This window comes from Uloborus diversus, chromosome 3 (assembly GCF_026930045.1).
Source record: "Uloborus diversus isolate 005 chromosome 3, Udiv.v.3.1, whole genome shotgun sequence".
Classification (NCBI taxonomy): domain Eukaryota; kingdom Metazoa; phylum Arthropoda; class Arachnida; order Araneae; family Uloboridae; genus Uloborus; species Uloborus diversus.
The window spans coordinates 50303102-50329869 of record NC_072733.1 but is presented as its reverse complement, the minus strand read 5'-3'; the positions used below and the strand labels follow the sequence as shown (position 1 = coordinate 50329869).

The window sequence follows — 26768 nt, the reverse complement described above, 5'->3', positions numbered from 1 at the left end:
AAGAGTAAATCATAGTCTTTATTATATTTTTGCCGCAGTTGACATTTTTTGAAGAAATTGCCACTATTCAGATGGGAATACCTTCCGTAACAAATTTTACACTTGGATAGTTGAATTGGGTAAAAAAATTTTGAGATCCGTATCCGCGGATCTACTTTTTTAACAATGCAGCACATCTCTAGTTTGTACACTCTTGAAAGACCTTGAAAAGTGCTTAAAAAGAAAAGTTTATTTTCAAGTGCTTGAAAACCTTGAAAAAGTTTTGAAATCTTTAAAAAATTTCTTAATGCTTGAATTCTTTCAAAAATCATTGTGCTTACCCTAATAGCCCAGAGACCAAAATAAGATGCTTTTGTGACCCTCGCATGCGTCACAAGCGATGTTGAAAACAGGTAACTTTAACTTACGAATGTCAGTTCGCAGTGACCTACACAGTGCGACATTGCAGTTACAACGTCTGTCGATAATATTGCAACCCATGTCACTGAGTGCCGGTTTCCCGACCATCAAAGCCACAGCAACCGTTGCGACTCAGCTGTGACCTTCATGTAAAGTTGCAGCAATGTCACTTTGCAGCAACTTTTATTCATTTTATTTAAAAAAATTTTGATTAAAAAGAAGACTTTACATGCAATTGAAAGTGCTTATAGTTGAGCTTAACAGAATTACAGTCCATACTGCTAACCATTACACCAGGGAACTATCTTCTTACACCGAGAATCGAACCCGCGCCGCATGAGTATAAGCCTAGAATGTTGTGCTAAATGCCTTTATTTTTGTTTCTTGAAGGATTTCACCAATATTGTTTTAAAAAAAAACATTTTGTGACTTACCTTTTGCCATTCCGGGAGAAAAACCTTGCGCAGGAAATCCCATCCACCTGCTACCGACACTCAAATGTCCGAGTTTGAATCGGAAGTGTTCGGAAAAATATGTGGCACGCTATGATTGGTTGCCGTCATTCGGCAGACGTCGGTAAATTTCCGACAGAGCACATGTCGATCACATGAGGAAACCATGTTGAGGTGTTGAGTGCTGAATGTCAAATTAAATAAGAATTGTGCAACCTGCAAGCTGTGTGTTTTCCGAGTTGTGTTGTTCTTGCAATATGCAAATAATGTAACGTCACATTGTTACGTGCAAGGTCGGATCTCGCTATAAATACACAGACCTGCCATAGCTCGATGGCACTGCTACTTTTCTTCCACTTGTCTCCTCGTCTTGTGTTGTTTGTGTTTGTAAATGTGTTCGTCCATGTCATCATAAGTTTTTCGCTACTGGCCTCTCAGGTGAGGTCTGATCTTTTCTGAATGATTCACTGCTGATGTCTTCAGTTTGGAAAGCGCGTGCTGCTATGACGTCTATAAAAGTGAAAAGTTATAATTGAATCTATGGGGGACGTTTGGTCTCCGAGGAAAAGGATCGTGTCCATCTTCGATATTTTTCCCTGATGTGGGTCGTTTGGTCTCCGAGGAAAGAGGATCGTGTCCATCTTCGATATTTTTTCCTGATGTGGTGAACTTTGCTCATATGGTGTGAACTGACCAGCCTGCAATTCTGGTGGAAATTGCTATGCCGTCCATCTACCTGTGAGGATTCACTATGGAACAACAACAGGACTTTTTGATACCTGCATGGACTTATTGTAAGATCTTTTAATATAATTTAATTTTTCTTCGGAGGACCAAATTATTGTATTGTAATCATTTTTTTATATATGTTAAATAAATGTTTTTCAGTGTAAAGAATGATTCATGTTTTATTTTCTTCAAAGAGACCACTCCCTCAAATTTTCAGTTGGAAATGAGTTGCCTAATTTTCAGCTTAGCTGTAGGCTATTAACCTCAAGTTATATCCAACAAGTGGTAGCAGAGTCGTGTGGTTGACCTGCCCGGAGAAAATTGAATCATTTTTTATTATGGAGAAAGATTATAGAAATGTTGAGAAGTTGGGCTCCCATAATTGGGCTATCTGGTCCAAAGATATAAAAATGGTGCTCATAGAAAGGGATTTATGGGAGATTACCCAGAAGAAACCAGAAGGGGAATTAACTAGTGCTGACAGAAAAAGATGTGGCCAAGCTTTAGCCATCATCTATTTAAACTTAGAAAAGGACATAAAAAGGTTAATTGATAATTTAGAAGATCCTAGTGAAGCTTGGAAAGCCCTTAAGGCAAATTTTGAACCCCCATCTTTGGCCAGAGTAGCCGCACTATGGGAATCCTACTTCTCTTGCAAAATGCAAGAAGGTGAAACGGTGGGATTATTCGCTGCAAGGTTGGGGGGAATTTTTAACCAATTAGTCGAAAACGGATATATTATGGAAGAAAAACTCAGAACTTTTCAATTGATACGGCATTTACCTCCAAATTTCAGCAGTATTGTTCAAGCCATCTACAGATGGGAAGAAGGGAGATTTACCTTCTCGAAAGTAAAAGACGAACTACTGGCTGAAGAAGGCAGGATTAGGTATTTGGCCGAAGAGCCTAATGTAGAAAATTCGGCAATGTTTTCAAAACCCGGAAACTCCGGAATGGCAAATGGTAGGAGTAAATTTCTTGCTAAAAATAAAGTTTGTTACATTTGTAAAAAGAAAGGGCATATTGCGTCGAAGTGTTGGAGCCGTAACAAAGTAAAACAGGATAAGAATTTTAAATTCAAAACCAAAGAAGACCCTCAGGCAGGAATGTTTTGTTCAGTAAATGAAAACGAAATTTCTGCAAACACTACCTACCCAAAATGTGAGGATACATGGCTATTGGATAGCGGCAGTACATCTCATTTTCGTCGAGATAAGTCATTGTTTGCCGAGCTAGAGCCTGTACAAAACACACAAATGGAGGTAGCTGTAGGAAACGTGAAGAGCCAAGTAGAGGGCATTGGGAAAGTGATTTTTAAAATTGAATCAGATGGAAAATTAGTTACCATCACCCTCAATAACGTTTTCTATGCTCCAACACTGCGACGCAACCTAATTTCTGGTTCTTGTATAGACAGACAGGGCCATAAGCTCAAATGGTTGCCCGGAAAGATCTGTGTTTTTAATCAAGAAAATGTTAAATTATTTACAGCAAATTTAATAAATAAACTTTATCATGTTAAACCAAATTTTTATATTGATTGTGAAAATGTTAATTATACAAAAGTTTTTAAGACCAAGGACCCATCTGAAGGAGCCAATATGGTCAGTGTTGATATGGAAAAATGGCATAGGAGATTTTGCCATATAAATATGGAAAGTATCACCAAAACGAGTAAACTTGGTGCAGTCCAGGGACTAGAGATTAAGAAGGGGCAAAAACCCAATTGTGACCCTTGTCTATTGGGAAAAATGAGGAAGTGCTCGTTTAAATCTATGCCAGAAAGACGTACTAGCTCTGCACTTCAATTGCTCTACATGGACCTGATGGGACCCCTTTAGACCGAGTCCTTGGGGGGAAAGAAATATATTTTTATAATTATAGATGATTTCTCAAGAAAGTCATATGTTTTCTTTTTAAGAGCAAAAAGTGAGGCATTTAATGTTTTTGTAAATTTTCAAAAAAGGACTGAAAGATTCCTGAACTCAAAAATTTTGGCTATCCGTTCCGATAACGGAACAGAATTCGTTAACAAAGATTTTGAGAACTATCTCACCAATCAGGGAATAAAGATAGAGCGGACCAACTCCTACACCCCGCAAATGAACGGGGCAGTAGAAAGATACAATTTAATCATAATGAATGGTGTGAGGTCTATGCTCAATGATTCTGGATTGGGGGATGAGTTTTGGGCTGAAGCCGCTCTTTGTTTTAATTATGTAAGGAATCGGACAGTAATAGGAAATATGGACAAGACCCCTTTTGAGCTGTTTTCTGGGTGTAAACCTTCAGTGAGGCACCTACGTATTTTTGGGTGTACTGCCTATGTAGGTCAGCCTAAGTCTAAACTAAAAAAGTTAGATATGAGAGCTACCAAGGGGATCATGGTCGGATACGCCTTACGTACCAAAGGGTACAGAATCTGGGATCCTGAAACCAGAACAGTCACAGAAACTATTAACGTAAAGTTCAATGAAAATGAGAAATGGGGGGAATTAAAAGTTCAAAATAAAAATGAGAGAAAATTTAACTTTATCAGGCCTATAAGTGAAGTTCAACTTGAACAGGAAATCCAGGAGAGTGTTGAGCAAACTCCCTGTGAAAAGATTAAATGGGTTAGAGAAGCCAAAAAGAGAAAGACCGGGGACAGGACTGATATTTATTATACAATTGCCGGTAAAAATAAAGTAAGATTAAATTCACTAAAACAGGTTTTAAAATATTGTAGTGAAAATAAAATAGAGTATAAACCAAAACTTTTTGACTTTTCATCTAAAAATCTAACAGTAGGGGAAATCTGTGACGACAGTGAGAGTTCGGGAGAAAGTGAAGAAGTAAGTTTAGTAGAAATTTCTATACCGAATTCGTATAGGCAATGTATCGCTACCCCCGAGGTGGACAACTGGAAACTGGCCATGGAGTCTGAATTAGATGTCATTAACCAAAGAGAGGTGTGGAACCTTGTACCCCCACCAGAGGGGAAACCAATTTTGGGAAACAGGTGGGTCTACGACCTCAAGGTAAATGACAGGGGTGAAATTGTAAGATACAAGGCCAGATTAGTTATAAGGGGGGACCGTCAGTCAATTGAGTCATATTCTGAAGTTTTCAGTCCAGTAATTGAGTTTTCACTTGTGAGAGTTTTCTTTTCTATTTTTATATGTCTTTTAAAATGGTGTCACTCACAAATTGATGTAAAAAATGCTTACCTGTATGCTGATTTAGAGGAACAAATCTACATGAGACAACCAGAGGGTTTTGTCAGTAAAAGCCACCCTAATTTTGTCTGTAAATTGAGGAAGTCTCTCTATGGACTACACCAGTCCGGAAGAAACTGGTTCTTAGAAATAGACAGTGTTCTTCGTGGTTTTGGTTTTCAAAAATTAAAAGGATGTAATTGTGTATACCATAGAGACAAAAACACTTTTCTTCTTATTTATGTAGATGATATAATAATTCTAGCAAAAAATGAAAATTTAATTAAAAAGGTAATCAATGAAATTAAAAGTATGTATGATATTAAAGAAATGGGGAAAACCAGAAAGCTCCTGGGGATTGAATTTGTGGAAGATAAAAATAATCTTTTTATTCACCAAAGCTCTTGCATTTCGAAGGTCTTGGGGTTATTCTCCGATTACTATGTGCCAAATTCAACCCTCCCAATCTCAAAGGGTACAGTTTTGTCGAAAGACGACTGCCCGAAAACTGAGGAAGAAGAAAGGGAAGCAGAAAAGCTCCCATACAGAAATTTGTTGGGTTGTATGGCATACATAGCGGGAAAGACCCGGCCTGACATCTCTTATGCGGTGAATATTTTCTCCTAATTTCAAGCAAATCCCGGACGGAAGCATTGGGATTTTCTATTAAGATTGCTAGGATATTTAAAGTATACAATATCATACAAACTAAATTTAAGCTCAATCAGTAGTGTAGATCTACGGGGATTTTCAGACTCCGATTACGCCGCTAATCGGGAAGATAGAGTCTCAATGGGAGGATCAATTTTGTGTATTGATCGGGTCCCAATTAATTGGAGGACATTTAAACATAAATGTGTTGCGTTATCCACAATGGAAGCAGAATATATTTCACTTGGTGAAACTGCAAAAGAAATGGTCTGGCTGAAGAGGATAATTACAGAAATAAGTGAATTAAATATTGAAAACCTCCAGCTTAGGGATGCAGTTATTTATTGTGATAACACTGCAACAATTGATTTTTCTAAGTCTCCCATTGAGAATTCCCGTACAAAACACATTGATGTAAGGTACCATTTTTTAAGAAATTTAACTGAGCAAAAGATTTTTTTGATTAAATATGTGAGGACAAATGTAAACATCGCGGACATTTTCACTAAACCCCTATCTAAGAGTTGTTTAAATAAACTTTGTAAAATTATATTTAATTGGGATTAACTTAAATGAGGGGGGCGTATCAAATTTTTGAACTATTTTTCAAATGTATCTTTTGTAAATATAATATGAATGTAGTTAAATGTTTTTAATGTATATAATGTGGCTTTGATGAAATTCCTTCAAGAGGGGGGAACTTGTTGGGCTAAATGCCTTTATTTTTGTTTCTTGAAGGATTTCACCAATATTGTTTAAAAAAAAAACATTTTGTGACTTACCTTTTGCCATTCCGGGAGAAAAACCTTGCGCGGGAAATCCCACCCACCTGCTACCGACACTCAAATGTCCGAGTTTGAATCGGAAGTGTTCGGAAAAATATGTGGCACGCTATGATTGGTTGCCGTCATTCGGCAGACGTCGGTAAATTTCCGACAGAGCACATGTCAATCACATGAGGAAACCATGTTGAGGTGTTGAGTGCTGAATGTCAAATTAAATAAGAATTGTGCAACCTGCAAGCTGTGTGTTTTCCGAGTTGTGTTGTTCTTGCAATATGCAAATAATGTAACGTCACATTGTTACGTGCAAGGTCGGATCTCGCTATAAATACACAGACCGGCCATAGCTCGATGGCACTGCTACTTTTCTTCCACTTGTCTCCTCGTCTTGTGTTGTTTGTGTTTGTAAATGTGTTCGTCCATGTCATCACAAGTTTTTTGCTACTGGCCTCTCAGGTGAGGTCTGATCTTTTCTGAATGATTCACTGCTGATGTCTTCAGTTTGGAAAGCGCGTGCTGCTATGACGTCTATAAAAGTGAAAAGTTATAATTGAATCTATGGGGGACGTTTGGTCTCCGAGGAAAAGGATCGTGTCCATCTTCGATATTTTTCCCTGATGTGGGTCGTTTGGTCTCCGAGGAAAGAGGATCGTGTCCATCTTCGATATTTTTTCCTGATGTGGTGAACTTTGCTCATAAGGTGTGAACTGACCAGCCTGCAATTCTGGTGGAAATTGCTATTCCGTCCATCTACCTGTGAGGATTCACTATGGAACAACAACAGGACTTTTTGATACCTGCATGGACTTATTGTAAGATCTTTTAATATAATTTAATTTTTCTTCAGAGGACCAAATTATTGTATTGTAATCATTTTTTTATATATGTTAAATAAATGTTTTTCAGTGTAAAGAATGATTCATGTTTTATTTTTTCGGGCAGACCACTCCCTCAAATTTTCAGTTGGAAATGAGTTGCCTAATTTTCAGCTTAGCTGTAGGCTATTAACCTCAAGTTATATCCAACATAGAATCCTAACCACTAGACCAGCTGGGAGTTGTAGGAAACGGAGAAACAAGAAATGAGGTGCTGACTTTCATGCGGTGGTCACATAAGTTAGTGGTATCCACGTCTCGGTGACCGCCCTTGTAAGTCACAATACATCTTTACTGAGATGTCATAGAAAGGTCACAAGAAAGTTGACTATCCTGGCATGGAAGTACGAAAGTTAGGCGCATCCTTAATGATGTGTCTACTCTTGTATGTCACACTACCACAATGTCATTGGAAGGTCGCGTTAAAGTCACTGTGACTGCGTTGAAAGTCGCAACTCCATCACCATGCAAGTGACTATAACTGTTGGATTTTGCAGCAACGTCACAAAAGTTCAAAAATACGTACTGCTGGTTGCTGTAACTGTGTCATGTCATTGCAAAGCAGTCGTAATAGCAACAAAGTGTGAAGTTACCATAGCCTTTTGCAGTCACTATTCACTCCTGGGATGTATGCTGCAACTTCACACGTAGGTCATATACTGGTCCAACAAGTGCTGTGACTTTACGGCATGTGGTCGAAAAACCGGCACCAGGTGTCCAGGGTTGTGTCGTTAAATGTGGTCACTGCCACATCGTATTGTGTACATCACCATGAACTGCCATTCGTAAGTTGCTGCTACCTGTTGGTGACTTCGCCTTAGTCACAGCGGCTCCTTTATGAAGGTCACGATTGAAGTGAAAACGTCTTCATGACTCTGTTGAGAAGTTGCCTTGTAATCACTTCTCGTCACTCTGAGACATTGCTGAAACTTCACATGTAGGTCACAGACGGGTCACAACAGTCACTGTGACTACGGTACATGGTCGGGGAACTGGAGCTAAGTTACCTGGGTTGCAAATTCGTCGTTAGACATCGTCACTGCAACATCGCAGTGTGTACGTTGCCGTGAACTGACATTTGTAAGTTGCGGCCACCTGTTGGCGACTTCGATTAAGTCACAACGGGTCCTGTATGAGGGTCACAAACGAAGTGAAAACATCGCCATGAATCTGTTGGGAAGTTGCTTTGCAGTCACTTCTCGTCACTCTACGACATTGCTGCAACTTCACACGTAGGTCACAGACAGGTTGCAACTGTCGCTGTGCTACGGTGCGCGGTCATGGAACGGGCGCTAGGTGTCCTCGGTTGCAATTTTTCATCAGGTATCGTCACTCTGACATCGCACTGCGTACGTTACCACAAACTGTCATTCGTAAGTTGCTGCTACCTGTCGGCGACTTCACTTGTGACGCACACGAGGGTCACAAAAGCATCTTATTTTTGTCATGGTGCTATAAGGGATTTTAGATTGTTTATCGGGGTGGTCACATATGCATCACATTTTGGTCACTTTGTTATTAGGATTAAATTGTGACGTCACAGCAAGAGGACAGTGATGTGAAGATAACATCGCGCAACAGTCACAAATGGGTCACATTTTGTCCCTGTTCTGCTGAAAAATTATTAGAACACTTAAATTTTTGTTTTGATTGATTGTTTAAAAGAGAGAATGATCAATTCCCCGTCTTCAGTCAGTAAAAAAAAAAATTTATCAAGGCACATTAAGGTTACAATGCAACTTCTCCATAACGTTACATTGTGACTGGTCATATTTCAATTGTTACAGTGACATTGTCATAAAGTCACATGAAAATTATTGCAACTGTGCCACAATGTGATTTCTGTTTGTAGTTTATAAATTATTCTATAGACTTTTTATGTTTGCTAATCTGGAACATTCTTAATTTAAGCAAATATGTTTTTTTTAGGCTGATGCCTCATTAGAAATGGAGCAAAGACATTTCTTTCAAGCATCTCTTGAATATGCTTCACTGTTGACAAATATTCAAGAAAAGAAGAAATTTGAATTTGTTGAAACGGTATTAGATTTTATTTATTAAATATTTTACTGCTGTGTGAGTAATCTATCATGAATGTGTGAATTAAAAATCAGTGACGTGTTAAAATTGAAGTTCAAATGAAACTACTAAAGTGCTCCCATTTGTTTATATCATTTTATCCTGTGCAGCAGCAGTAATTTATTTTGGATACATTTTTCCATAGCTTGTTGTGTTTGCTCTTAATTTTTAATTATCTATTTGCCTTACACAGATGTGAAAAATAAAACAAAAGAATGTATTCAAGCCCATTGTTCGTGAGTTTAATTTCAAATGAATTGGCAAAAAAGGAGCTTTATAATCTATTTTAGATTATTAAATGAACAAAGCTACAAGTAGAGAAAAAAAGTATATTCTTAAAAGTTGCTCTAAAACTGTTATATAATTGAATATTATAATTTTTGTAGCTTCCTCACTAAATAGCATTGTGGTAGAGATAGAAATAGCTTAAGTAAAAGATGTACTCACTCAGAATTTAAGAAGGAGCAGAAAGTTTTGGAACATCCTTTTTAAGGCAAACAATAACTTCAGTCATGATTGTTTCAAAATAAAATTGTGATTTTCATTAGTGCAAAACAAAAACTCAAAATAAGTGGTATATACTATAGTTATTATAAAATAAATAAGAGCATATATCAATTTTGAAAGTTTTAATGGGAAAATGTTCTATGATAAACACCACACGATGTTTACAATATGCTAATGAACTTAGCAGGAAAACTGTGACTGAAAGGGATCTCTTGCAGTCTTGGTTATTCTACTACCAGGCTTATGTGTGTTGGACATGATAAAATTTTTTCTTTCACTTTGATTTCATTCATCAGCACTTCATGCTGCTAAACAAGGAAAGAAACAAGACATTAATGTATCAAAAACATGAATACAGTAAGTAGAGAGCATATTATGTACTACATTTATTCTAAATATTGAAACTGAGGTGGTCAAGGCTATTTTACATAGAAAAATAACATTGAGATAAGGTACAACAATGCAGTATGCCATTAATAGTTGAATATTTGTAATTTGTAGTTAGCAAGCAAATTATTTTATGTTCAAAACTTACTGAAAAAAATTAATAAAAGTAAAAATATCTGCACAGCAACTATGTTTTCAACAAAAGCCAAATCAATTTATAGCTAGTTTTTCATCAACTTTACTGATCCAAATGACTGATCCATCTTATTGAAGGTCAGATCATAGCTCCATAAATCTTCGCATTGAATAGGTAACTTCTAGCTTGGGGTGGTCCAAAATTTTGAAGGTAACATTTTTTTGAGTCTTACCCTCCCATTTGGTTCCAATACATTAGAAATTTAGTGGGACAAAATTTGATAACATTTGAATAATATTTAGAGGTAGTTCAAGGCAGATGAAGTTGCATCATTGTTGAATATAAGTGTATTGATTAAGGACCAAAATAATTGCAAGTATTATTGCTATTTCCATTAACAGAAATTAATTAGATAATAAAATTGCTGTTTTATGTTCACTGTTTCAACATTAGCCATGAAATATTTTCTGCAAACATGCAAATTTTTTTTGTAAAAAGTTGCAGTTTATGCAATTCTCTACAATTCTTTGTAAGTTGTCAATTGTTGTGCTTTGACCGAAGAAGTATCAGTACTGGCGAAAGCAAAGCACCTGTTTAACTGGTAGAAAAACATTAAGAAATAAATAATTCTTGAATGTTTACACCATATCATTGAATGGATTACTGAGGCCTTTTTTAAAAAATTCATAGAGTTTTCTTCTGTACTCAAAAAGATTTTCTGTAACTGATTCTAGGCCTGCTGAGATTCATAAGGATTCATAAGGATAAATGCATTACAAGGGTCAATAATAAGGAAAAGGGACTGCTGTAAAGGAATACAGAATACATTTTGTTAAAATATTGCTGTATGACTTCTACTCAAAAGATTATTATCGAGAATTTTCTTGAACTGACTTTAATAGTTCTGCATAAAACTACTTCTCCTGGAATTAGACTTATTGCACCTAGAGCCATGCACCATACTCAATAGATGTTAAAAATCTTGTACTATTTTAAAATCTAAATTTTCAACCACTAGTTCACCATCACTTTAGTAGAAGATATTGAATTGCAAAAGAAATGGCATATTTACTGCACTTGTTTATTTAAAATGCTTCTGTAGTTCAGAATGCAATATGTAATGATTCCAATTTAATTAATTGTCAATTTCCTAATTGCAATACAAAAATATTGAAGAAGAAGAAAAATTGCATGGCTCTTTTGACAATCAAGTGACCCACTTGAATAGAACATGGGTAAAGCTGTTAAAAAAGTGAATGAAAAAATTTTGCAAACCTGAGATTATGCCCAAAAAATATCATGAAATTTGGGAACCTCCTAACTACATGATCAGCTTCATTATCTGAATGAATGAATTAACCCGATAAGTTTTGGCATGCAAAACTTGGGAGATCAAACAAATCCGAGTTTTGGAAGAATTATCACAAAGTAATAAAATTTATTGAAGGAAGCCAGTTGTTAATAATCTTGCTGAAAAGAATTAACATATATTATAAAAGAGTTAAATGGAAAAATAAGAACTGTCAAAGAACAATTTCAATTCTTGTTGCAGGTTGTCAAGAAGCATTGTCGCACTTATAACAATAGCAAAAAACAATTTGGCTGGTACTAGCACAATCATACCCATAGTGATTTAAATATAGTTGTTGCATTATAATTTTCAACTTACAAAATGCTAAAGATTAAATGAAATAAAGTTTTATTGCTTTTCTAGCCTTTTTCTTTCCTTTTGCATTTATTACATGAAATAAAAAATTACAGAACTTTAAGGCTGTTAAACTACTTCTAAAAGTTAAAATTATGAGCTCAAACTTCACAATAATTACTTTTTACATAAAATTAACCAAATAGAAGGGCAAGACCAGTAAGAATCAGAAATTTTTTTAAACTGTCTTTTTTGGACCAGACTGTTCTAGCTACACAACTGGAGCTAAGAAAAAAGCCATTATAACATTCTATACTCATTATTCAAAATTTTCATCTTGAATCTCACAAAACATCATGCATTTTCTGCTATCAAGATGTGTGATGACCAGGGAGGTTAAAGGGGAGGAGATAAATCTTTACTATGTAGAAGTGGCAACCTTCGTTCACTTTTTCCAGAGGGCGCTGTATGTGCACCGCTCCCGACAATCGCAGCAGATCAATGTAAATATGCTAAGTTTCTCATTTTTTTTACAGGCAGCTATTAAAGCAAAGAAAGAAAAAAACTACTGGAAATTGGTTGTAATAAGGGGCCAGTATAGTGGAAGATGTACGGCTTTCATCCACAGGAAGTTAGCGCAGTATTTTGATGAAAAAATTTATTTTATTTTTCATAACCAATTTGCCGAATTCGTCTGCTATTAATATTGTGCTGTGCGATGTTTTATTTATTACGAGTTGGAGTTTTTTTATTCCTGTAAATAATTGACGAAATGAGAATGTAGTAGAATTATTTACGTAAATAAATTTTTTAAATTAGCTGTAAATTTCGTGACGTTTTTCGAGAACTAATTAAAGCGAAAAAAAATTTTGCTTTCACGACCTTTAACAGATAAAAATAAATGTTAATGTTCTATTTACTTAACTTCAAGCTGATATTGATTATAATAATTTACTCAGTGCTTAAACAGAATTGTTATCATTATTTTTTTATTATTGAATTTTTTTCAACAACCAAATGGAAAAAACATCGAGAAACCTTATTTATTCAAAAATTTATACCTTGGAACGCTTTTTTGAGATAATTTGTGGGGTTTTCTGTTGAAATAATCATGTTTTTGAAAATTACAATTTACTCTTTTTGTACATGTATTTTTAAATGAAAAAGGTTTCCCCATTTTTTTCGATTTGGTTGTAGAAAAAAAGGCAATAATAATAAAAAAAATAATGATAACAATTATGTCTAAGCAGTGAGTAAATACATGAATAAAATGATTATAATCAATATCAGCTTGAAGTTAAGTAAATAGAACATTAACATTTATTTTTTTCTGTTAAAGGTCGTGAAAGCAAAATAATTTTTCGCTTTAAGTAGTTCTCGAAAAATGTCACGAAATTTACAGCTAATTAAAAAAATATATTTACGTAAATAATTCTACTACATTCTAATTTCGTCAATTATTTACAGGAATAGAAAAATTCCAACTCGTAATAAATAAAACATCGCACAGTGCAATATTAATAGCAGACGAATTCGGCAAGTTGGTTATGAAAAATAAAATAAATTTTTTCATCAAAATACTGCGCTAACTTCCTGTGGACGAAAGCCGTACATTGTCAACTATACTGGCCCCTTATTACAACCAATTTCCAGTAGTTTTTTTCTTTCTTTGCTTTAATAGCTGCCTCTAAAAAAATGAGAAACTTAGCATCATTTACATTGATTTGCTGTGATTGACGGGAGCGGTTCGCCGACAGCGCCCTCTAAAAAAGTGAACAATCGTTGCCACTTTTACACTAGCAATCCCGTAGGACATTTCTCTCCTTCTTCCTACTCCATGGTGATGACATAAGCCTGGAACAAATCCAGATTGGAAATCTTATGTTGTATGAAAAATCCTGATTGTCTGATGAAGAGTCAAAGCTAACAGAGAACGCTATAACTAATAGTTGTTCTGCCAGTGAATGCAGTGAAGGAAAAGGTATAAAAAAGATGAAGCATCAGAGATTATCTTTTGTTTAGGGCTTGGAAAAAAAGCCTGGCATTTTAAAGATGAATAGCAATTGAGCTTACTTGGTGAAAAAAACTGATTCAAATATGTGGGATGATTGTCCACACTACAGGCATTGTTAAAATTTGTGTTATTCGAACCTTCTTTGCTGTAAACTTCTTACAGATTTGAAAACTTTAATCAAAGTTGATTAAATAGCTCCTCTATTACATGTTACTAAAAGTGAAAGAAAAAAAAATATTCTTCACTACTTTAAGTTCTGAAATCTAATATAAAACTGTATTTTACTGTTAATTTTATCAATCCTCTTCTAAATAATATCTGACATAGTGAAATTACTTTGTATACTGTTGTACTTCAGAAATTTTATTCTATTTCCCAATATTCTGTGCAATAAATATGCAGGTCAAATTTCCTAAAAATTCTCATAATTTAGATTTATATAGAATTGTTGGTTTTCTGAAGAAATATTCTGCAGCATATGTTTAAAAACATAATGAAAACAATTTGTATTAAATCCACAAGTACTAGTAAAAGTTGTTGTATCTAACATTTATTTTTTTTTCATTTCTGTGCTAATGTTTTTTAAAATGAAAAAGTAATGTGCTGAATCAATCTATTTTTCCTGAAAAATTGACAGATGTGTAACAGATAAGAATGAATGTGTTAAGATACCACATCCAGTTAGGTTGAGCGGAACTTTTAAGAACTCAGGTTTTGAAAACATGTGCTAAGCTTTCTTTTCTTTTTCATAAGTGCCGTAGAACCTCGATTAACCAAGGTTTCTGTTAACCGAGCCGATAATGAAGTCTTATTTTTTGTAGATAAGTAAGCCCTGATAAAAATAAGACATTTCATTTCTCTGTTGTTCAGGTGTTTTATGCATTTTTTTAAAAACAAGAATGTACATTTAATAAAATTATGAATTTTTAATTTTAAATTAAAAATATTTTTCTGAAATTTCTGGGTTTTTTCTGTTTTTAACTTGATATTTTGAAAATATTTAATTGACTTTATAAAACTTACTATAAATTATTTTCACTTTTAGTTTTTTAACTGTAAAACATTCCTTTTTATACATTCATTTTCATCCTTTAAGAATTCTATTGTGTTTTTTATGATACTTTTTGAAATTTGCGATCCTGACAAGTTTTTGTACAAAGTTTCTATTAACCGAGATTTCCGACATCCAAGCAGTAGCGGTCCCAATTAGCTCGTAGATACTCAAAGTCCTACTGTATACAGATTTTTTTTCTCTTTTTTTAAAAATTAATTCAATTGAAAAACTCTTAATTTTATTATCGCTAGACAAGAAGCAAATAAGTTGATTTTTGTAGTTATCATCGTAGTTTTTTTATCATTTATTATAATTTTAGCTTTATTACGCTACTTTTAAAAGAAATATCAGTTTTATTTATAAAATATATTGTCCACATTTTTATTGGAGAATAAGTAACTGATCAAAAGCATCTGAGTTCATTAAAATTGTTTACATATTTCTTCAAATTTCCTAGTTGATTTGGAAACAACATTATTTTTGTGTTCATGTTATTATAATCTAAGAAAGAAAATTAGATTTTTTTTTTAGAAACATTATGTAGAAAACTAAAATCCAGAGGTGAATGGCTGATCTAATGAAAAGTCTACGTATTTTCTCAGTGGGATCAAGTATTTCTTGATTTGGGGTACACAATACCTTTATAAAAATAATTTTATTCGAAATTATCTGTTTAGGTTTCAACTGAAAAAAAAAACTGTCAGATAGAGGAAACAATTAGGATTTTTCGCATACATTTTTATTTTAAAATAATGATAATTTGCGGGAGGGAAAAAAATTGGAATCTAAAGTGGGGATCAAGTATCCCCATTCTCTCCTACTCTTAACTTTCAACACTTATGTTTTATATTTATGTTTTTTTTCTTTCTCTGCAAGGATTATATTTTTGGTGTGGATAATTCAAAATCCTCTTCTTTCCTTGAAAGCCTTTTTTTTACTTGGTGTTGAAATGTAGGGGAGACTGGGGATACTTGATCCCCACTTTAGTTTTCATTTTTTTTCTCTGCTGCAAATTACCAGTTTTTTTTTTCTTTTTTTTAATTGCATGAACAATGGTAATTTTTTCCTACATCTGACAGTATTTATTTTAGTTGAAATTAAACGGTTTTTTTCGTAAAACAATTTTTTTCAATAATTTTATTAAGGGATCAGTTATTCCCACATCAAGGGATACACGATCCCTTCATGGGAGATACTTGATCCCACTGAGAAAATACTTAGACTTTTCATTAGATCAGCAATTAACTTATGGATTTTAGTTTTCTACATAATGTTTCTAAAAAATAACACTAAGTTTCTTAATTAAATTATAATAAAGTGAACACAAAATAACATTGTTGTAAATTCCACTAGGAAATTTGTAAAACAAAATCATACAACTTTAATGAACTTATGATGTTTTTGATCAGTTACTTATTCTCCAATACAGTTGTGAACAATAAACTTTATAAATAAAACTGAAAAAAAAAATTGAAGTGCATAATAAAGCTAAAATTGCAACAAATATTTTTTTTTAAAAAAGGATGATAAGCACAAAAATTTACTTATTTGCTTCTTGTCTTGCAATGATAAAATGAAGAGTTTTATTAATTGAATTAATTTACACAAAGGAAAGAAAAATGTTAGTTTCAGTACACCTATAAAAAAAAAAAAAAAAAAAAAGCCTAGCATATGTTTTCAAAACCTGAAAAATCAAATGCATTCATTTGTTGTAGCTCTTAAAATTCTGCTCAACTCAACAAGATGTGTGCAACTTAACACATTCATTCTCATTTACTACACGTTTGTTAATTTTTCAAGAAAAATAGATTGATTAAGCATGTTATCTTTTCGCTTCAGACAAAACTTATTTCAAGCTCTATGAATCCAATTTTGAATTCTACCCACTATTGGGTCTACATAATAGGCAACTTACTTTTATGCTGTCAATCTAACTATAGCAAAATATTTTTTTTTTTCATTCAAACAAGGATTTGACATCTATTTCAACTTGTTCTAGCTCATTTGGCTGATCAGATCATAATTCATCAGTAGAGTTAGTTTATGTTTAGATGTTTGAAGTGTTATGTGGGTTACAAGTGTGAACAGACATTTTAATTATTTAGCACATTTACAGCAGTAATTGTTTGAATCTATCACTTATACTATGATAAATTTTATTATGTTAACATGGTTTTAAGTGTTTAAAATTTAAGTCAACTAAGTAAACACCAGATATATTGTTTTCATTGTGTTTATACTTTCATAGGGATCAAGTATCCCTAATATGAGATTTTTACAAACATACTTGTTCTATTATTACCTATCAGTTGCAGTTTACTAAAAATATGTCTTAACTAATAAAGACTGTCTTTAACATTACGCTTCGCTATTTTTTAAAAGTTTTATACAACAGATAATGTAAACTTCAGAATGCTTTCATTAAAAAAAGTTTCCTTTGACACATTCAGACAATCATTTCTTGAGATAAAACAAAATGTCTAAAAAATACTAAGTGTTGCCAGTTTTTATATACAAGTATAACTTTAACTATATTGCAAGGTTTAAAATCTCTACTTAATGATTTTCATACATTTTTGGCTGTGGGATTATGTATCCCCAGTCTCATTTTTATTTTTTCAGTTCAGTTCTCACAGTTCATTTTTTAAATGTTAAAGAAGAAAAATGTTTTTAGATTATGATTTTTTTTCTCTTTTAGATACTGAGTTTTATGGTTGGGTTAATGACTTTTTATCATCAAGGTTTGTACTCTGATGATTATTTCTGAGAAATCTCTTTATAAATAAGTAGAAATGAGATAAGAAATGTTTGTAGTCGGCCTGCTCAAGAATTTATTTAATACAGTAAAAATTTCCAATTTTAAGTTTTAAGTTTCAGCTCATCATATTATTTATAAAAAAATATTTTTAATTTGCATAATTTTTAATTAACTAGTTAAAGTTGTGCAATGAATAAGTAATCCAGCTTTTAGTACCACATTTTCCAGAGTAATATGAGGATCAACTAGAGGAAAGGATAAAAGTTTTAGAGTGCTTTTTAAATGCTGGTAAGGCAAATATATATATATATTTTTTTTTGGGGGGGGGGGGGTTGAAAAGGGGATAGACTTTCCAGAGTCTTTTAAGTATGGTTTTTGTGAAAAATAAGACTTATAAATTTAATGTATGCCAAGAAAATTTTCCAATTGTTAAGCATGTTGCAAACAAGTACATATTAATTACAAAACATATAAGGTGGGCAATTACTTTAGAAATTTCATCTTTTCCTAATAATTTGCTGAAAAGCTATCAAAATAAAATTTTGGGAGTGAAAATTGTGGGAAAAAAGAGGACATAAAAAAGTTAATGTTAAGGTAAATTTATTTACGGAATAATGTTCTAAAATAAATTTGTCATAGATTTCAGTAAAATATGGTAATGCTTAAGACACTGGAAATTTTAAGTGTTTTTCTCTTAATAACAGCATAAGAGTAAGTGACACTTTAAGTTGAGTGTTTTCCCTCTTTTCTGTTGAGAATATCATTCTTGAGTGTTTTTTGAGTATTCGGGGGGGGGGGGGGGAGAGGCTTCGCTCCCTGGGAGATGGGCCCCCCTCAACTATCAATATTTATTTACTATTCTACATTATGTTAAATTATACTGGAAATTCTATATGCAGTGGTGTTCCCATAGGGCTCCATATACGCCATATACTCTCAAACATTTTTTAGACCTATAGCGTATACTCTCAAGCTTCAAACATTTACATATTATGCATATGCCCAAAGACAGAGTAACTAACATTTTGAAATGATTTGTGTAGGTTTACAGATTTTTTTTATTTTCTAAACTTGAGACTATTTTTAATTTAAGGAGAAAAGTTTTCTAAAAGGGCTGCATATTTCTAATTTCACTTTATTGTTTTAATGTTTGTTTAGTGAAAATTGAAATTGCTGTTACTTTTTTAGGGTATGAAGTAGCCAATGAATTTAAAACGTTTATGAACGATTTGCAAAGAAGGTTACAAAGGGTAAGTTGCCATTCTGGAAAATCTAGATCATTGTTTACAGTGATATGGTACAGAAAATTATGTATCTGATTCCCCTAATATTTTTATGAGTGCATGGTAATGAAATAAATATAAATGTGTATAATGTATACTTGTTGCTAAGGTTTAGCTAAAAGGAGATTTTTTTGTCACTGTGATAGCTAGCTATCACTATTCTGGAAAAAACCAAGATTTTTATCAGTGACAAAAATAACAATTTCATTTACTTACTTTGATTGGATCTTTAAGAAATAATTCAGTACTTCATCTTACTAAATTGACTGTATTTTATTGAAAGCAGTTCTTCAAAACATCACTTTGTTTTCGATGCATCTTAAGCTATTATTAAAAACTTCTTTTAGAATGGAAATAAAAAGTTCCAACTGGTAACTGGCATTTGTAAAATCCTAGAAAGTCTAAAGAAATAGTTACATTATAGGTGACTGCTTTTTATTGATAACTAGCTGTATTTCACGGTATACCTTAAAAATCAATGTTATGTCATATGATTTGTTCAACACCCAGTGTTAATATAAAAGAAAATAAATTATGGAATGTTGCTATGAGTCGGAATAATGTCAATTCCTAATAACGCCCGTAAAAGTTTGAACCTCAGTCGCTAAAAATTCCAGTTTGAATATGAAAACTTTGTAAATAAAGTTTAAACTCCCTTAAAAATCAATATGCTGGAAAGAATAAAGTGTCATGTACATTAAAGAATCATTAGAATGAAGGTAACAGTCCCACAATAGTGTCAACAGATCCTTTGAATTTTCATTAGAGTTAGGACAATAGTCCCCTGAAATCCCTGGTAAAATCTTGACATTTCCCCTTAAAAATCCTTTATTGCCTGAAGACACTAGTCCTTAAAGATTAGTATCAGAGTAAGAACAGCTGCCTCAAAACATTCCCATTAGTCCAAAATCTCCATAAGAAGAAGAAAAACATACCTCTAAGTTCTCTATCATAATAAAGGCATCTGTTTTTAAAAATACCTGATTGAATAAGGATAACAGTTTTCAGAAAACCTCAACAGTTCCATTGAAAGTATTTGGATAAGAATAATAGTTTGAAAAACCCCTTTTAGAACGGAAAAAAATTTCAAAATAACATCTACATTCTCTCTTTTACTCACCATCAGAATTAGAGAAATAGCACCAGGGGTCTGTCCTGGATTTTTTTCAGAGTCCATTTTTTGTGAAAAATCTAATTATTTTGCAAAAAAAAACCAAAAAAACAAAAAACTTTTAGAAAAACGAAATTTCAGAATTTTGAGATGGTTCAACTGCATTATTGACACTTAAAGTTGAATATTTTTCCTCTTTTCTGTTGAGAATATCATTCTTGAGTGTTTTTTGAGCATCGGGGGGGGGGGGGGGGGAGGCATCGCTCCCTGGGGAGATGAGCACCCCTCAAGTATCAATATTTATTTACCATTCTACATTATGTTAAATTATACTAGAAATGTTATATGCAGTGAGGTTCTCATAGGACTCCATATACGCCGTATACTCTCAAACATTTTTTAGACCTATAGCATATACTCTTAAGCTTCAAACATTTTCATATTATGACATATTATGTATATGATCGCATACACGTATTGTGCATGATGGATTACTGAGAGTATACCCTCAGAAAAATAGATGGGAACATCACTGGTTATATGTATAGTATTTAAAATAATTGTAACAAAGAAATTCAGGCAGGGGTTCAGCATTTGACTTTTAGAAACAAGACACTGTTAAAGAGCACAGAATTTCGTTGGAAACTTATAAACTCCGTGATTTTTACAAAAATTATAAATAAATTTTATTTTTTTACCTCTTAAAAAAGCTTACTAAACATTGAAAATTCGAAAAATCATATTCCCATTGCGAATGCAAAGAGATCGCAAACCTCAAAGTGAATGAATGCATCAAAAGTATAAAAACGGCTTGTAAAATAAACATTTTTGATAAAATTATTTTAGAATTGTATTTTAGAGTCGTATGATAAACATATCATTAATATTTGGACACAGTTGAAGGAAAAAAATAATAAAATAAAAAATAAACCATCGATTCAGCATTTTAATTTTTTACTTATAAAAGAGAATGGATTTCCACTTTAAAAACTTGAAATAAGCGTTATTAAAAAAATAAAGAAACTTTTCATTTATTTGCATCCTAATAAAGCGAAGTTACCTTGAAAAAAAGAATAAAATATGGTTCTCGTATCGGATGTAAAAAAATTTGCGTTTTTCAAAATGTAGGCATCTAAAGAAAAAAAGGGGTAAATAAAAGAGTTTATTTAAAGTTAATTATCCTTTTTAGCATCAAAAAATCAAACCCATATAATTTTCTCGCAAAATAACAGTTAAACATCGCACCGCCAGGCGATAAGTGGCGATAAGTTTGAAGTTGGTGACTCTATCTGAAGCGATAACATTTTCTCCCCACCCCTACTATCCTTTGCAGTTCTAAGTTCATTTCGCTGTATATTATTGTTTATTAAATCATGAGCAGGGAGAAAAGTGCTTACGGCACTTATTCAGAGAAAGTTGACGCTTTTTCAGAGAAATTTGCAACAACACTGCTGCATAAAACAAGCAAGCAAAATTGTAAACCAAGCTCACATTCAGCTGTTAATTTCTTTCAAAGAAACCAGAAGCAAGCATTATATTTATTTGGCCGTAGTAATTATTTATCGCTTGCAAGAGCATCACAAGTGTGAATATTTTTTTTTTTTTTTGCAAAATTACCAGATTTTGTATAAGTTAATCCCTCTAATTTAACTTTAAAAAAGGTTCCAAACATTATCGTTTTTGCACATGGAAATATGCTGCACTATTTTGATTTGAGATTTGCTCTTTCAATAAACAATTTGAAAGAACCATTGCTGTTTATCAGAATTTTGTGAAGGGTCCGTTTTGGTTGATTGAGAGTTTTTGAAAGGTCCGCTTTGGTTGATCGGATTTTTGTGAAGGGTCCGTTAACCGACTCAAATTTCCTCTGGCCAGACCCCTGAACTTCAAAAATTTCCCCTTTGTGTATGTTCTCTGAAAGTCTCTATTAGAACAATGAAATTAGTTTCTCAAAATCCACATCAGCATCAGTAATTCTAAAACAGCATTCACAGGGAATCTAAAAGTCCCAATTAGATTGAATTGAATTAAAAGTCTCCATTTTCAATACTACTAAACTCTTTGATTATCTTCTCTGGCAATACAAAATAGTTAATAAATATCGGGGGAAAATAACCAAAAGCGGTAAAAAAAATTAATCTCCCAGTTACGGGAAATCCTTGAAACAAAACCAAGAATTTTATTTGTTCATACTCAAAAAAGAAACTTCAACGGAGCTCACGGCAAACGATAAATTTCCAATTTAAATTGATTTTACCTTACTTAAAAATGCCTATAACTTTTCTCCTGACGATTTTAGAGCCTTGACTGTTTCACTTCGAAAGGAAAGAAATCTTCTTAAGGAATCTTCTTTCTTTCAAATTTGACTAAAATCAAGATGATTGATATTTTTTTCATGTAGAAAAAGCCATTTTGAACCATTTTTAATTCCTAAAATTAAAAATGAAATGGCTTAATACTCTTTTGGCTTTCGATTTTCTAAAATTCAAAATTTTAAGAAATGCTTTGTTTATTAATATTATTTTCTTTCAATACGGGGTCATTCCATACAGATTCAACGGAGGAGTGCGCTCGACCATTTTTAATTTTTTTGAAACTCATATCCCAAAAAGATGCATATGAATGATGTTTAAAACCACTTTTATTTTTACTCTAACCTTAACCTTTGATTTTTTAGATGTCATCAAAAGTCATTTTCATAGTCAAAAATGGGACTTTTAGACCTTTGCATTTTGGCCCAAATCTAATTGAATAACAACCATGGCAGAACATTTTATATTTTAATGTTAAAGTGCATAAGATAGTAGTCTCACACACTGAGTTATGTAGCTGTAACTTAATAATTAAACTGATGGCAGCAGGCCAAAGTTCAAGGTCAAATGAAATATTTTTACTCATTTCAAAGGGTCATAACTCGCTTAGGGGATAAAAACACAAAGTGAAATATGGCAAAAACTAATCACTGGAGTCACACTAATGAGAAAATATAGCTGTAATTGTGTGTTTGTTTATTCTTTATAAATTACAGCCCCTCAAAGATCAGAAAATTGAGAAAAATGACATTTTTAGACCCCTGTAAACCAAAAGGGGATGGAATTAAAAATGAAATTTCTTGGCCAATTGAATATTCCATTCAAGTACTATACATGTCATATATATTGTTTTGTGTATTTGGTTTTTAAAAAAGATGCAGGTCTTTGAAATTGAGCAATTTTGCTAGTTAATTCACACACTAAAACAGGAAAAAAAAGTGTGAAAACTTTATTGCGCTTTCTTAAATTACGTATAGTGTGCTCTATGTAATATATCATACTGGAAAAGATATTTTAAGTATAAAAATAATTATTTTAATTTGATAACTTAGAAATATTTGGATATAAATGAGTAGTTCATACATGATTGATAGCTTAAGTAGTTAATTTATAGACTATCTACATGCACAAATTTTCAATACATACAAACATACGCTTTGTACATTAACTTATGTAACTTGTCTAAACACATGCAAAAGCATTATCTGCATAGTTGAAAGGAAAAAAAGGCGCGTGTTTCATTTCTTGCTTCAGTGTAGTTTTAAGAAAATGAACTCACACAGTAGTACTATAGTTCTGGTGGAGACACAGCATGTGGCATACTGAAATACTTTTTCTCAAATACACAACAAAAATGGAGAGAACTTTCTTAATTTATGTAATCATGAAACGGATGTCAACTTGAGAGCTGAATAGCATTTCTATGCAATATCGCACCGTAATGAACATTGTAACAGAATCAGAAGAACCGTAAAAAGAATTGATACTACTAAGACTAGCTTGCAAAGAACTACTAGAAGTCATATTTTAATTCCTACAGAAATGTATACCTTCTGCATTTTTGCTACTAAACATTGCATGTATCTTTATGAGCATTCAGTATATTAAACTAGCTGAAAAAATGCTGCAAGAAAGGTTTGACTCTGCAAATAAAATTTCCAATACAGCATTTAATCACTGCTTTATGCTTAAATATTATCACTGTAAAATTATTGTTCCCTAGCAATAGATATGAAGAATTAATCCGATCAATTTAGACAATGGAAATAACAAAAATTCCAGGAAAGCTAAATTTTTGTAGAGACCTTGGGTTTAGCATTACAAATAAAGTGCCAAAAGTCCCCGTCGATCCCATTTGCGCTAAAAAAGTTATTCGGGGTCAAAGGTCAAAATTTTAGTTTTTTTTTGGATTTTTCTCAAAAACGGTAAGTTTTATCGAAAAGTACCTCAGACCAAAGTTGTAGATCTCAAAATTCTTGATAAAAATGGTCCTTATGATTTTTATCTCCAAGACCAAACCATTTCCCAGATATTGCATACTCTCAAAAGACAGCCAGTCACTTACAGAATCCCCTCTACTCGCATGGCCTTGAATAACATCTGGCTATTCTAGTCCGTGTGGCGTCGTTCACATACCCAGGGGTGCCCAACCCACTAAGGGCATGGGTGCACCCCCCTCATTGTGCGGAGCCCCCCTCAAAAGCAAGCCTTCCGTCAGATAAAAAATATTTCTCAAACAATCCCCCTAAAAATTTCGATGGCGCAGTCTGGGTCATCAATTTTCTAGGTGGGCACCCCCGACGTACCTGCTTCTTTTAGAGTTAAATGTGCAGTTCGAGTGAATAAACGTATTTATTACAAGCGTCTACTGTTGTTTGTGCTGATCAATATTTAAGAAAAATGTCACAATTTTGCTTTATTTGCAATAAACTTTTGACTTAAGGTGAAACTGTTCTGCTGGGCAGTCGTGGAATGCCAACTTTAATTGATGCAAGTGTCGGGAGAAGTTATAAGAATGCTGATTTTTTAAGAAGTCAAAAGTCTGTTACAATTCGCGTGTTTTGCAGAAAATCATACACCGGGAAAAGTTCAATCTCTGCAGCAATGGGAGGATGAACAGGCCAGTACTTCAAAAGAAAGTCCTCTTCATACTGTAGCGCGATTAAGTGAATTTGAATCCAGCTTTTGTTTTTAAAAACACTGCTTATTTTGTGGCTGTGAAGCGGATGAGGAGGCTGAGAAGAAGAAAGCGCAGAATTAACGCAGAAAAATTCATAAAGCAGCGACTAAATCATACTCAAAATTAAAACATGCAAGGGCAGCTTTTGACACACCTCAGAACGATCTTTAGCTAATTTTAAAAGGGATTCTTTGAATGCATGTGCAGAAAATTTATGTATTTTTCTGCGATAATTCTGCATTTTGTTCTTCTCAGCCTCTTCATCCACTTCCTCGCCACAAAATAAGCAGTGTTTTTTACAACAAAAGGTGGATTCAGATTCACTTAATCCCGCTCTAGTACGAGGTGGACTTGCTTTTGAAGTACTATGTTCATTAGGGTGGATTGAAAAAAATCGAAATCTGATAAACGTTAAGTAATAGCCCGGAAAAGTTGCCTTTTGTAGAGATATTTGGTTATGGGCAAAAGGATTTCGACCGCAAAAAATATCTTGAGGTGTCGCTCGCGCCTTGAAGTTGACCATAAATGCATAAAAACTGGAAAAAGTTACAATAATTTCATCAAACATCAAAATTTGACAAATTTGATGTTATCACTCTTAAGAGTAGGCTTTTTGTGTAGATTACACATTGCATAATATCATTTTAACCCCCTTGCGGTTAGACAGTCCCAGAATTGCCTGTTAAATGGACGAGATATCTCGTCAAGAACTGCAAGGTGGTTAATAATAAACTGTATTTTAAAGTTCCACACATGCGTTGAATCTTGAATTTGACCAATATAGTGTCAGAACTGAATAACATTGTGTTGCTCCGTACTTAGAGAAAAAATATTGGAAGTTATGATTTGTAAAAGTTTGCTTTCATATTAATTAATTCTTACATAAATACGGAAAAAATAAGTAATAAAAGCATTTCTTATCTAGTAAAAAAAAACGTTAATTCTCCACTTAGTCCATTACTTTGGCTCAAAATGTCAAATTTATCTATGTTAGAGAACAAATGTTAAGTATAAAAATTTTAAAGTATAAATATGGCTTGCAACAGCCCACATAAGTCACCCTTTGAAACAAAAGACGTTGCTAAAGAAATTTTAATGGGTTTTGAGCCCTCAAACTGTAACCACTTTGATTACAATAAAACATAACTTTGGCGTGTGAGTTAAACTATTTTACTTCTCATAATTTTCAGTCTTGCTTGAAACTGTGGCTTGATGGTGTTGTGGCTTAATATTTCTAGATTCTAATCTGACTCGAATAAATCCATCCCTTTTGGTTAGACAAAAAAACTGTACCTGACGCTTTTTTTTTATTTTACCTATCGTTTCACTGCTTTAGTATGACATGTGAGGTTTTGAGTACCTGACACTTCTTTCTCTTATTTTACCTATCGTCTCGCTGCTTCAGTATGACATGTGAGGTTTTGAAAACCATACTATTCAGTAGATACGCCATCAAGCAATTTCTTTCAGAGTTTTATCGGAATTAAGTCCCCTTTTTGAAAGAGGGAGCTGCCGAGTTTTACCAGTTCTGCTTATCAATGAGCTCATAGTAGTCTCTCACCTTCAAAAAGAAAAGTCTTTCTTTCTTTGAAATCTGGAATTATAAATGTTCATTGTCCATCTTCGACCTGGTCGTCGTAATCCGTCTCAAGACAAGTTCTCTGATGATGGTCATCCGCAATGCCTAGTGTTATATTTTTTAGATTCTCAAAGTAAC

General features: G+C 33.2%; 1 protein-coding gene across 2 annotated transcripts in view; it reads left to right on the top strand.

Annotated features, from left to right (window-relative positions):
- The window catches only part of LOC129218028 (rho GTPase-activating protein 26-like), a 194818-nt gene that overhangs the window by 46955 nt on the left and 121095 nt on the right, over positions 1-26768 (top strand). For both annotated transcript variants that reach the window (XM_054852207.1, XM_054852206.1), the window contains 3 exons: positions 9015-9125; positions 17606-17648; positions 18854-18915. In XM_054852207.1, the coding sequence (XP_054708182.1) occupies positions 9015-9125; positions 17606-17648; positions 18854-18915 (216 nt within the window). The remainder of the gene's footprint in view (positions 1-9014; positions 9126-17605; positions 17649-18853; positions 18916-26768) is intronic.